At 37.1% G+C, this 14,719-nt stretch overlaps 1 protein-coding gene across 1 annotated transcript; it reads left to right on the plus strand.

Annotated features, from left to right (window-relative positions):
- Positions 1-8,586: 8,586 nt before the first annotated feature.
- On the plus strand, positions 8,587-9,249 carry LOC126610654 (uncharacterized; the record flags this gene model as incomplete). The annotated part of the gene is made up of 1 exon (XM_050278787.1): positions 8,587-9,249. A coding segment is annotated over one exon (663 nt), but the record flags the coding sequence as incomplete, so codon positions are not given.
- Between the last annotated feature and the right edge of the window lie 5,470 nt (positions 9,250-14,719).

Raw genomic sequence — 14,719 nt, forward strand, 5'->3', positions numbered from 1 at the left:
TGGCATGAAAATGAGTTCCCTTTTCACCTGGTTGGTGGCATGAGTAGCAAGTTGCCAAATGATATTAGAGTACTGGTTATACATTTCATCACCTGGTTGGTAACATGAAGAAGAGTACGGGTTGTACATTTCATCACCTGATTGGTGGCACGAAGATAAGTTCCTTCTTCACCTGGTTGGTGGCATAAAGGAGAGTATGAGTTGTACATTTCATCACCTGGTTGGTGGCATGAAGATGAGTTCCTTTTTCACCTAGTTGGTAGCATGAGTGGCAAGTTGCCAAATGATATTAGAGTACGAGTTGTACATTCCATCACCTGGTTGGTGGCATGAAGGAGAGTACGAGTTGTACATTTCATCACCTGGTTGGTGAGAATAAAGACAAGGTGTCGAGGTACATTGTAGTAAGTGTCCAAGACACAAAGTATGTTGAACCCTTTCGAAGCACAGTTGGCTTATGTATGGATGTGTTGGAATGTATGATGTTTATTTATGAATGTGTTAGAATGTATGATGTTTATGTATGAATGTGTTGGAATGTATAATGTTTATGTTGATTGATATGAGTGATGCTTATGAATGTTTTGATATGTAAACCATGTTGGTTGTAACACTTAGTATCACATACTTTGTGTTAAAGTACTCATGTTGAAGCTCTGAGTTGGAGTATAAGGGTAGGTCAGCATAGACCAAGTGTTCCAGTGCTAGGAACGCAAAAGACTCAGAAGAAGTTGTCTGAATTCCTTATTCTTTAAATATTTGTCGAATGGCATGTGTGACAAAAGATCTCAAGCGGTTGAGAGTCAAAACATTTGTAATGTGTATTCCTTCTTATAATAACATTTCATTCAGTACCTAGTTCTCCACTTTAAAAGAGTGAGGCTTGGCCCCATAGTCATAATAGTCGACGGTATGTTCACCCCTGGTTGTCTTGATACGAACTTTTATCCCTTTTGTTGTAATGGGCTTGCTGAGAGTAAAAATCCATCCTCTTACCGAGAGATAGATACATTTGGTGACTTAGCGAGTAGCTAAATGAGGCAGGAGATGATGCAATGGGTGTCTGAATGGCCAATATCTCCTCACTTGGTAGAACTTGACTTTCACTTCCCATTTGTTGATAGGGGTTAACCATATGGGGGTTCCCTTGGTATGTCATTGCTTCGGCAGAGGCGTGGTTTTAAGCTTATGCCATCACCTCAGAATAAGTCTTCCAAGTGTTGGCATTAATCATGTACTTGAAGAAACAATCACATAAGCCTGCTGTGATGGCCTTGATGGTGGTCTTGTCATCTGCCTCAACGCAGCGAGAATACTCATGGCTGAAGCGACCGACATACTCTCGTAGTGACTCGTCCGACTTCTGGAGAATAGTGTACAAGTCATCTGCAGAATGCAAGTGATCAGTCTGGAAGATATGTTGAGAGACAAACAGTTTCCTCAATTCCTCAAATGAGTCTACTGTCTCTAGTGAAAGACGACAATACCAGTTTAGAGCTCTGCTAGAGAGGGTGGAGGGGAAGAGAAGACATCGCTCTTTATCGGTGTGCATCCGATATGCCATGGTGGACTCAAAGAGGTTAAGGTGTTCAATTGGGCCCTCTCTTCCAGTATAGAGTTGTAAACCAAGCTTTTCTTTTGTCTTCGCTTGAAAGGGGTGTTAAGAATCCTTCTTGTGAGAGGGCCATGCCTTGGTTGGTTCCAGTTAGGTATCTCGGCCTGACGTTCGACCTTTAACTTGTTTACTTCCTCAAGGAGCTGCAGGACAAGGGGGTCATGAATGGAGTTATGTACCACTGGAATTTTATTTCGTAAGTCTTTATCGCATTTTGAAAGTAGGAAAGTTTGAGCATGGGCATGTGGTTTTTTCTTGGACTCGCCGTACTGACTTCTAGGGTGAGTATGTCGGAATACCTCAGAGTCCTCCGTACCTTTATGTTCATCTGGGACCTGTCGTTTTTTCCCTAGATTGGCAGTTGGCCTGGGTCGTGGGAGGGGACCGAGTCTTTCAGAAACCCTTGGGTCATTGATCTTCGAGCATATGTGGAGGGGATTATCTCGACGTTGCTTTAGGAAGTCTCGGCAGTCACGATAAATGGCTTTCGATTCTTCCAACCCTTCTGCAAGGAGGTGTCTTCCTTCACTTCTTCTACTTTGGGTCGAAGCATCTGGGTTGAGAGAAGTCTCATGTTGATCAATGTTTTGATGATTAGCTCGCTCATCATTAAGGATACCCATGTCGAAGGGAGGTGACCTTCCGTGTTAGGGGGCACCCAGATGATGGTTGATGTCCACATGGGCAACGAGCTCGCGTTTTTGAGTACGCCTAGTTTCGTGGAGCGTCTCAAAGAGCTTCTCATACTGCTCCTAGAGGACCTCATTCTTCATTGCTATCTTGTTGTTCTGAGCTTCTAGCTCATCGACTTTAGCTTGAAGAGCAACCCTCTTTCTTTCATTCTTTCGTTGCTTCGCACTAGGTGCAAGAGGGGTGTCATTTTGTGTGCTGTGGCTTTCTTCGCTCCCTATGTTGGAGAATGATGTCTGGTCAAAAGAGAGTGTACGAATGGTGGAAACCAGCTTGGCAAAGCTGAAGAGAGTGGGAATAAGTGTCGTTCCCACAGACGGCGCCAAATGTTGATGCACAAAATCAGTGAGGACTTTGGTACAACAGAAAGTGTTAAGTTTGTGACATTCGCTAATGTGGACAAGTATGTAAATAGATAGAGATAGGGAAGCAAACACAAGATGTACGTGGTTCACCCAGATTAGCTACGTCCACGGAGTAGAGGAGTTCTCATTAATTGTGAAAAGGTTTACACAAGTACATAGGTTCAAGCTCTCCTTTAGTAAGTACTAATGAATGATTTAGTACGAATGACCTTAGGAAATATTGTGAGAGAATGATCTCTATTTATAGAATAGAGTTTCTAGTTTCATTCTGACATTGACACATGTCGTGTTGTGATTGGCTTTTGATGTCGACATGTGTCGCGCTGTGATTGGCCTCTTGGTTAGAGGGAAACTCTTATGGATCATTGACGATATAATGTTGACCGGTGCTCAGTAGTTTCGGGATTGGTCAAGTATGGTACAAACAAGTTTCATTGTGTTAATAGGGTTTAACGGTTGGTTTCCCCCTAAGTGGCTTTATATATTTCAACCTTTGGGGCATTCTCCCCACAAAACTCATTGGTTTTGATCTTCTCATTTCCTAGTGCTTTCACAATGACAAACTCCCAGCTTGCTGCTTCCCCTTCCAACAATGCTTGTAGGCCTAGAATTTGCTCGAATGGTTATATCCCAAGTTGGGAGAACCCTTTTTTCTGTTCCTCAGCCTGGGCAGGACCCAGTGGTTGTCAAAAAAGCTATGAGCACTTTCACTATGAAGCGTGGTGTGACTAGGGTTAATACCCACCTTTGCTCATCCATCAATGTTGAGCATATACTTTCTAGGGTATTTATGGGGAAGGTGTTTGGTTAACCACTTGATGCTCGCTTGATCAAGTGGAAGCTGGGACTCTTATGGAAGAATGAGGTGAATAGTACTTTTTATTTAGATCACTTCGGCAGAAAATGGTTTACTCTCGAGTTTGCTGATGAAGATGATCTAAAATTTGTCATCAAGAATTGACACATCCTAGCCCGGGGTGGACCACTTCCCGGGCCTGCTCCACCACCGTAGCACGATATTGTCCGCTTTGGGCTTACCATTCCTTCACGCCTTTGTTGTTGGGAACTCACGAGCAACTTCCCAGTGGGTCACCCATCCTAGAAGTGCTCTGGCCTCTGTAGCTAGGTAGGGATGTGAATATACATTTAAGGATCACTCCCCTAGGTGATGTGGGATGTTACAAGAATAGGCCGTGGTACGTGCGTGGCCAAATTTTCCATCTTGAAAGGTGGACAACAAGCTTTAAGGATACTTATGTCATTAACAAGTTGGTTATGTGGGCGCGTTTACCTAGGCTCCCGGTCTAATATAAAGAGGAAAAGATTATCAAAGATATTACTCAACCTATTGGACGAGTGATTAAAGTGGATGAAGTGACGCTAGGATTGAATGGCATATTTGTAAAAGTTCTGTTAAAGATGGATTTACGTTTTCCCCTTAAACACGTGTTCATTGTCAACCATGAGGAGGATTATCCAATCTTGATTAGCTATGATTTGTTTTTTGAGGTTTGTTTATATTACGGAAGAATAAGAAGGATTGAATGACATGTGTGTCCGGAAGTGGAAGCGGATGATGGTTGCTTTATGATTGATAAAGTTTTTGAGGATGAGTCATCTATCTACCCGAATGATGTGATTGTGGATGAGGATGTCAAAGCCTGCTTACATAAGGATGTGATGCTTTGCTTTCCCAATGCTACAATTGTGGAGAAGGATTTTACTGAGTATGAGGAATCTGGACAGCGAGTGGAGGAAGGAGGCTCGGATGAGGAGGGATGGACTACAGTGATTCCAAGGTGGAGGAGAAAAGGGGATAATAGAAAATCGGGTGATAGTTCAAGGGAAGATAGATCGTATAAGGAGGTGTTTGCCAGCCCGAAGCCAAAGTGGGTGGCTAAGGCGGACTTGGTGCAGGATTTGAGGAAACGTAGGAAAGCAAAGGAATGTGATCAGCAGGTAAGTGTAGGGTTTTTAGATTATCGGGGCATTGATAGATTCAAATTTCGACTAGTTGTTAATTTCTTTAATGATTGGGTCTTGCCTGATAATGCTGTGTTTGATGATCTATCTGATTTAAATCTCATGTTTGAGTCTTATTATGCTAGTGATCTTAGCTTAGGCAAAATAAATTTCTTTGATGCCATGTTTATTTTGGAACAAAATCAGGATGTTGTGATGTCAAATGTGGGAAGTGGTGATATTGAGGCTAGGGAGAACTCTGAGGGTTTTGTTGTTGCGATGCTTGCGGCTGAAGCAACTTCAGCAAGTGGTAGGCCAACTGTAGGAATACTGAGTCCGACGAAACGCGTCCGAGATGAGAATGCCGATGAGGTTGGACCATCTGTGTACCTTAACAAACTAGACTGATGAAGGGAATTATGTGGAACTGCAGGGGTATGGGAAGACCAGAGTTCAAGCTTAATTTTAGTTATCTTTGTAGTTTGGCTAAATTAGATTTCTTTTGTTTTGTTGAAACTAAATCTGATGTAGAAAAGGCCTATGTTAGTTGTTTTAGTAGGTGTTTTGATCAATTTTTTTGTTGTAACCCCGAAGGGAGATCCAGGGGAGTCTATCTTTGTTGGAACTCTGGCATGATGAATGTTACTGTGCTTTCTGTCTCTACTAGATTTATTCATGCTTTAGTCAAGGATGTGTGCTTGAACATTTAATTTTTTGCTACTTTTGTTTATGTCTATCCCTAGAAGTCTCTTTAAGAGAATATGTGGGCTAAGTTATTAGGTCTTAACCCCGTTAATAAACCCTGGATAGGTCTATCTTTGTTGGAACTCTAGCATGATGAATGTTAATGTGCTTTTTGTCCCTACTACATTTATTCACGCTTTAGTCAAGGATGTGTGCTTGAACATTGAATTTTTTGCTACTTTTGTTTATGTCTATCCCCAGAAGTCTCTTTAAGAGAATATGTGGGATGAGTTATTAGGTCTTAACCCCGTTAATAAACCCTGGACGGGTCTAGGTGATTTTAATTGTATTACTAGTATTCAGGAAAAATGGGGTGGAAATCAGAGTCGAAATATTTATATGACAAAGTTTGTGAATTTCTTAAACAATGATGGCCTTATTTCCTTACAAGCTTCCGATGTTCCTTTTACTTGGACAAATAAACACAAGGATGAAACACTTATTTTTGAGAGATTGGATAAAGTGGTTGCTAATTCCTACTGCCTTGAAATGCACCCCAACTACTCCCTCCATAATCATCCTATCCTGGGTTCAGATTATAGTCCTCTTTTATTAGACACTGTTGACTCTTAAATTAGGCAATGAAGGATGGCTATCAAGTTTGAGGCCATGTGGAACTTACATCGGACTTTAAAAGTTTTGTGAAGGGTGCTTGGAGTTGCAGTGAGGGGATGTCTCCAATAGATCATTTTAGGGGCTGCTTAGGCAAGTTCTCATTCCTTGTTAAAAATTGGAACCATGTGATTTTTGGTTCGGTCAAAGAAAGAAAATAAAAGATTTTAAATGATCTTGATCAAGTTCAGCAGGAAATTATGTCTTTTAATGACAATTCAAATGTTACAAATACTCTTTTTGATAAAATCCAATTAGAGGCTCATATAAATGAGCAACTTACTCAAGTTCTTAAGGAGGAAGAGGTAATGTGGGCTCAAAAAGCTATAGCCAACATGCTAAAATATGGAGATAAAAATACAAAAATTTTCCAACTGAGTGCCACGATAAGGAAGAAGCGTAATGAAATCAACAGGATTAGGGATGGTAATGGCCTTTGGTGGGCTAGAAGAGAGGGGATGGAACAAATGTTTGTGCATGAGTTTAAAATGCAGTTCACTAAAGATCACAATGCTACCAATGACCAGCTTAGTTTGGTCTCTCAAGTTATTGATCTGTATATATCAAATGATCAAAATATCATGTTAACTGCTATTCCTTCAAATGATGAGATCTGGAATGTTGTCAAGAGTATTGGTGCTCTTAAAGCCCCGGGACCAGGTGGTATCCCTACTAGCTTTTATTAGGAGTGTTGGGAGTTGGTTGAACCCTCAGTGTGCAACATGGTAAAAGATTATTTTTTTTGCAAATAATACTAGCCTTAAGCTAATTAACCATACAAACATTGCTTTAATCTCGAAGGTGGAGAACCCAGAAATGGTCAATAATTATCGCCCAATGTCTTTGCAATGTTAGCTACAAAATTATCACAAAAGTTATGATTACCAGATTGAAATCCCTTCTTCATTTATGCATCTCACATAACCAGGGAGCTTTTGTGCCGGGGAGATCTATATAGGATAATATACTCATCGCTCATGAATTGTTTACAAGTTTTAACAGGAAGAAGGGTAGGATGGGAGATCTAGCCATTAAACTCAACTTGGAAAAGGCTTATGATCTGCTTAATTGGGATTATATCAAGTGTGTTTTAGAAAGGTTTGGTTTTTGTCAAAGGTGGATCGGCTTAATTATGGAATGCATTACTTTTACTTCGTTCTCAGTTAATATTCCCATGGATATTTTAATGCAAGTAGGGGTATTAGACAAGGTGACCCTCTATCTCCCTATATTTTCATTCTTTGCATGGAACCTTTAATTAGAAGCTTAAATGATTTAGCAATTACCCCAAAGTTCCATATTGGTTTGCACACCTCCCTTTTTGGCTATAAAGTCTTAAATTTAATCTTTGCAGATGACTGTCTTATTTTTGCAAAATCAACTACTAAGGGCGCTAGGAAAGTTCTTGAGGTCTTAAATAAGCTTGCAAATGCTTCATAACAACAAATAAATTTCAACAAATCTTCCCTATACTTCTCTTCTAATACAAATAACTAGGTTAAAATTGATTTAGTTACTATTCTCTAAATCTAGCATAAAACTACTATTGGTAAATACCTTAGCATTCATAAATCGTGTTTTGGAAAGACCCTATGAATGGAAGTGAGCTGATCATGAGGGTTAAGCAAAAACCGACAGGTTGGAAAGCAAATACTTTGTCTAAGGCTGGGAGACTCACTCTGATCTAATCAAACCTTACAGGTATGCCTAATCACATAATGTCTTGCTTCAAGTGTCTTCATAAACTAACCAGTTAATTGAATAAAGACTGCATACAGTTTTTTTGGGATAATGCTCGTAAATGTAATCCAGTGAGTTGGAAGAATGTTGGTAGACCTAAACAGGCTGGGGGTTTAGGTATCAAAAACATTGAACATTTCAATAAGGCTTGTCTTGCAAAAGTTGGGATGGAAAGTAATGTTTGATAAGGATAATTGGTGGGCTAATATAGTTAGAAGGAAATATCTTAGAAGTGATTCTTTTATGGAGACTAGAACAAAGCAAAACCATTCGACTGCTTGGAAAGGCATTCTAGGCTCCAGGGATATTATCTCAAAGGTTATGAGGTGGGTAATTGGTGATGGCAGAGACATTTTGTTCTGGACCCACAACTGGGTTTTTCCTTACCCCCTTTTTCACCTCATATCAAAAAACCAAACGCATCGTATCTAATGGGATATCAAGGTTGCTGAGTTTATAATTGACGGTCAGTGGGATAGAAACAAACTAAGCCATGTATTGGATAGTGACATTGTGAACAAAATATGTGACATCCCTCTCCCTCTCGCTGCCTCGATGGACATTATTGTTTGGGGCCCAAGTAACAATGGCAAATTCTCGGTTAAATCAGCGAGTTCCTCTTCAACAGAAAAGCTTTTGAACAAGATATGGAAGCAAGTAGTACCACCAAAGATTAAGTTGTTCGCCTGAAGTCTTGTTAAGGGTAAATTATAAACTAGAAAAAGACTTAGCAATTTTATAGCAAATATAAGTACCCAATGTTCGTTGTGTAATAGCCATGAGGAGGATCAGGATCACCCTTTTCTCCATTGCTCATATGCTAAACAGGTCTGGAAATGCTTAAATGATAGTTTATAATCAAATTTTGACGGTAACCTCAAGGTGAGTGAATGGTTGGGTGGCTTGACACACCTGGATAAGAATACAGTGAGTAGTTTAAGTAAAGCTCTTGTAATTTGCTGGCAAATTTGGAATGATAGAAATGCTAGTATTTTCAAGAATGAAAATCCCTTTCATTACATATCTTTTACTCGAGCCATGACTACGGTTAATGATTATTTCAAGGATAATTCTGGTCACTTAGAGGAAGCAGAAGCAGTTGCAGAAGAAAACTTGATTAAGTGGCAATGCCCAATGTCCCCTTACATTAAAATTAACTTTGAAGGTTCGATTTCAAACTATGTGGTAGTCGGAGGCTTCGTTATTAGAAATTGGGATAACAAACCTATCCTCGCTGGAGCGATGAACCTAGGCTCTGTGACCATCAATGTTGTCGATGCTCTAGCTTTACGTGAAGCGTTGATCTGGGCTAGGAGGAGGAACTTGAAATACATGTTTATGGAACGTGACTCAAAGCTTGTCATTGATGCAGTTCGTGGTGCTTCTGATGTGCCTTGGAACTTAAGATCCATCATTGAAGACATCAGGTGGTGGGCTACAAATTTCCAGGATATCAAGTGGAGGCATATTTTTAGGGAAGCAAACTTTGTTGGGGATGCCAGAGCTTCTGTTGGGTTTTAAGAGAAATAAGCTTTGTATTTGAGATGCTAGTCTCCCAATGGAAGCAAATTTGGCTTTTCTTTTCAATTGTAGTGCCTATGGCTATGTAAGGGGTTCTTCTCTTCAATGCATTTTTTTTTTATCAAAAAAAAAAAAGAAAATATAAGATAATGATGCAGGTTTAGCAACTCTCAAAAAAAAAAAAAAAAAAAAAAAACTAGGATTCTTGGTTTAATTATTATATAAGTAAAAGTTATGCTTCTTCAACCTTGAGAAGTGAGACCAGAATCGCTAGTCACCCCTGACAGGTAACCAAAGCCTAGGCTTGTTCGTAGGGAGGAATCACGTGCCACATGGCACATATATAAATCCCTTCTTCTCGTTCTTGCCCCCAAAAAATATATTTAAAAAAAAAGAAAATTTGTAACTTACTCAACCGTCTACTGTAGCCGGTGGCCGGTAAAATTTATGAAGCACTGACTACAAATATAGGATAAAAGGAAGAAAAAAAAACAGCGTGAACCGCGAGATAAAGTGACTTTTAGGTTTGCACCAATTAACGAGGAGGTTAAAGTTAAACAATTGTTAACTCCCAATTATTTGTTGTTAAGTACGTCGTCGAGCCGGTGCACAAGTTTTAACGGTGACGTTAATGATGACTGAGCGATTTCCAACTTCCGAGGTAAAATTAGAGAGGACCAAAATGTGGATTTGTGACTTGTGAGGCAGTTGACTAACACCGTCCAGCTGACCCGATTTCCTAATCGGGAGAGGGTTAACGAGTAGATAACGGCGTTTGTGCTTGGATAGGGCACGTGAATGTCAGTCGTCTGTAAAACACGCTGTGATTAGTCAAAATCAATGCCCCTGCGGAGTTGCTCTTTTTGAGAAGGGTACTTCACCTGTCCTTCAGCTCAGCTGAAAAAGGGTTGAATTGTTTCATAAAGTTACTGTAAGATCCTCTCCCACTCTTGAATTCATATTTAAAAATTTTAACAAAGAAAATTTAAATTTTGACTCAAAAAAAGTTTTTATGTTCTAATTTTTTTGGATTAAATTTTTAGTTCGAGATTATTAAATAATAAATTTAATATAATTATTTTTGTTAATGTAACTTCTAAAAAACATTATGTAGACTATCATAATTTAATGTTATAATTTTTTTTTTAGTATAACGATATATTTTAGACTCAGGAGATGAAGAGTTTGGCTAAGTCACATGGGCAATCAAATTTGATATCGAATTCGTTATCCATGAAATTCAACCTAAGATCTCTCACTTATAAGTGAAGAGGAATACTATAAGACCATAGTACAATTTCATGAACATTTTTACCTAAACATATTTATGAACTTCTTGAATTAATTTTTTTTATCCGTGAAATCTTCAATTAAAATGGTGATCTAGATGAGTAATTTCCAGTGGGGGAATTCTAGCAATCTTTCTGTTGACTTTCTCCATTCTCTTATTTATTATATAATGTTGTACAAGATCAGTTGACAATACAGAAAAATAAATTAATTAAAGTTACTCATTAGCAATCAATTTTATAAAAAATAAATTAATTTGAAATACTCATTTTTAATATTACTAAATAAATAGACAAACCATGATAGTCAATTAGCACAAAAACTTTAACAATGTTGATCGAAAATTCACACATGCTTCACGTCACCTAATTTGTGTTACTCACTTGTTACGATTGAAAATTCACTTAATCTGTGTTGCCTACGTGTTAGCATTGAGAATTCGCCACACATGACGAAGGACCAAATCATGCAAGAGTTTTAAAAAAGGAAAACTAATGAAAATGATTTGAAAACTTTGAGTTTTAACGATAAGGACAAAATAAAGGATAAAGTTAATAGTACCAGAATTGATTTTTTAGTGTAAAAATGTGATTTTTCATTAAAGTGAACAGTACCATGAGCTTTTCGTTAAAGTTCCCCTTAAAAGAAGGTTGGCTACTTTCCATATTGCTAATTGTATTTATGGTGAAACCCTCACTTTCTTCCTCTTTAAACAATAAACTTAAACAGTGCTTAAATATAGAAGATTTTGATTATCGTACAACACCCAAATAAGAAGGTTGATAGCATCTCCAAAGTATAAGTTATGATGTCCTGTTCGTACAAATCAACTCTTTTACTTGTACTTTAAGATCGAAAATTTGAGAAATCATTAACCAAAAAACCAAAAGCTCGTTTGGATGTACTTTTAAAATGATTAAAAACGCTTTTGGTGAAAATATTTTTGGAAAAAAATCCTTACTAAATGCATCAATTTTTGGTTCAAGTATCATGTGGGGAATTTCTTGCTAATTGAACATGTATATGGAGATAGCATTCGTGCATAGACGTTGCATATTGATGCATGCATACAAGAAAATATATGAACATATATATGTGAAATATGTTTTGGGTAGAATTGTTATTGTCCATTTATGGCGAATCTGTATACATTGGTGTAATTTGGGTTTTATTTTGTAATGATCTTATTTTCATTAGTTGACCCAAATTAGATTTTGTGGCGATATATATTGATCATAGCCTTAAAAATTTACTTGTATGATTATATAGGTCAAGCTATAAATTTTGAGAATTAGCTTGTGTCATTCATATACAAGGATGATAAACAAATTAGCTTATGCGAGATGTTGTCTATATTTATGAATTCATAAGGAAGCCTGTGCTTATTGTATTGTGAAAATCATGGAGTTTAAGATGCATGCTTATATTGTATATGAATATTTTTGATTTCATTTATGATGCATGCTTTCGCCATTATGTTTTGGTTGAAATCACAAATAGGGAGGAAGATGAACTTTGAGTTCTCCAGAAGAAATAGTGGTCTTGATTATCTCATTTTAATCAAGACATATTGTTGTGATATATATCCAGACATTATCAAAATTTGGTTGATCTTGCTCGATGGATATTGAACTATATATTGAACTAGTTAGGATCAAATTGAATGCAAAAATATTGTGCTTGCTATTCTGATTTTGATCATTGTTGAAACTGGTGATTTTGGGTTTATGTGAGATAAGTTTTTCTGAATGGATTGTGACTATCTTTTGATACATAGACTGTTTTGCATAATGGTTTAGGTGTATATGACTAAATTGTGATTATGCAATAGGTAAGGAATCGGGAACCAATTGGTTCATATCTTTGGTTTCTTTATCAGCTGTGCAGTATATTCTGCTTATGCTTAAGTGGGAGAATCATATGTTCGAATGTAAGCATAAGGCTAAGAGTATTTAGGCCGGCCATTATAATTCATATGGATGCTTAAAAACCAGTTTATGGTTTTATTGAAGCAATTGGTTGAATTATTTGTGTTACTTAATTTGTTTAAGTAATGGGAAGGATCCTATTATGTTAGCATTCAAAAGGAAACGAATTTGGTTTCCATATGGATTCTGATTAGTCATTCATTGTATTGGAATGATTTTTAGTTAATACAGTTGCTATTAACTTGTACTTAACTTGGTTGTGTTGAGTATGGCCTAGATAAGTGGGAGCAAATTGGTTTGGTTTTGCTATAATGGTTCACATAATTACAAAGTACAAATTAAGTCTGTTGTAACTTTTGAGTTAATTCTGCGATGTAACAGAAAAGATTCTTAAGTTCAATACTTTAAAATGCATAGGTAAGTTGTATGTGAGGTTAAGCTTTTGTTATCCAAAAGATTTGGTGATATGATAAAGTTGTTGATTGATATAATTGTGCTATTCATACAATCATGAATAATTTTAAGAGCTTACTGTCAAGAATGTTTGATATTTTTTATTTTGGGCTATATGAGTGGGAGTAGACGTCTTGGTTTACTCTTGACCTTAGATACATTGCTATGAACATGAACTGGACATTGTGATTTATATGTTAAAAATGTATTTTGTGTTGCATAGGCAATTATAAATTCATTGTTTTGGTTTATGTAAGCTGGTTGTATCTATGTACTAGTGTGTTGATTAATGACTTATGTGATCACCTTTATATTGAATTTGAGATGATTATTTACTGTTGTGAATCATACTGAAGTGGGAGAATGTTAGAGTATGAGTGTGATTCTCACAGTTTAGTAATAATCATTGTTATTTCAGATTGGTATAAAGAGGTCTTAATGTGTTTATAAGAGTTAATTCAACTTTGGTTTGGATTGAAACTCTACTGTTGGCTTGAGAATAGAACTCATACTTGTACAAGGATTTGGTCTTGTATTCCTTGTAGGATTATTATAGGGTAATCTAGATTTTGTAGTATAAAAACCACAAGCCCCTGCTCTCATAAAAACACGCTTTTATTGTTCTAATTACCTATAACTTGGAGAGCATTGAGTTTTGCAGAGAGGAGAAGGTTGTGTGTAAAGGGTGTCTTGGTATGCGTCCATGTGACAGTTAAAGAAGATGGAGAAGTCGGATTGTACACGCAGTGCCACGGCTTGGTGCTTTACGTGTCCTGCTGTATTCTTGAATCCAGTTCCTCCTTGATACCCTAGCAGTCATGGCTTATTCTTCTGCATCGAATTCTGCAGGTATGTTTTCGTCTTGTCCTTGCATTGCAATATTGTTCTTGTGCTTCGTGATTTAATAGCATATCTATGATCTATGGTCTGTGTTAAGTATCTGTCTTACAATGCTTCTTGTAGAAATTGCTTAAAGTGCTTTTAGAACTTAAAAACATTTTTTTTTTCTAAAAACGCTGTCAGTCATTTTAAAAGCACGTCCAAACGAGCACCAAAACATGAGAGATTCATATTTTCTACATAAACTAATTATTGATTTCACGAAAGAATTTGGGTTGACCTTCATATTTTAAGGCCATTCCAAAAATCTATGGATGATAGGTTTGCCACCAGATTCAAAAAAAGCTGCTGCTTGCATATAATTTATATGGTTCAGAAATCTTTATCGCATTAATGGTGTGCCTAAGTTTTTCATAAACAAAGTTAGTTCATAGCTTTCTCAATAATTAGATAATTATTTTGGCAAAAGTAGGCACCTAGCTTGCTTGCTAAATTGTTATGGCCAATGAAAAACTAGGTTGCCATACTTAAATACATGTTCAATTAAATCAAATTTATTTAATGATTTAGGTTTTGGTTATGCTATGGTCAACCTATCAAAACTTATAGGCAATTTAGTAAGCTCATTAACATCCCAAATATGACCATTTCATCCTAATTAACATATTTTCTTTGCTAACGATTTACGCTTCAGAGATTTTAAACAAAATTGTCGCCTATATAGGATGCTACTGTCATTCACATTAACTTGAGTGAGTTTGATTTTTTTAACACAATCCGGTATGAGTTCGATTTCTATAACTCTAGTGCGAGTTTGATGAAGCCGAGTTAAATTGAAGATTAATTTTCCAATCCACTATAGAAGGCTCTTGTAAAACCTAAAAATAAGACAAATAATGGAGTCAAATAATATAAGCAACAGTGCCATTGAAATTTCATGGGGCTAGGATTTGCTTGAT

Source organism: Malus sylvestris, chromosome 1 (genome assembly GCF_916048215.2).
Source record: "Malus sylvestris chromosome 1, drMalSylv7.2, whole genome shotgun sequence".
Lineage (NCBI taxonomy): Eukaryota > Viridiplantae > Streptophyta > Magnoliopsida > Rosales > Rosaceae > Malus > Malus sylvestris.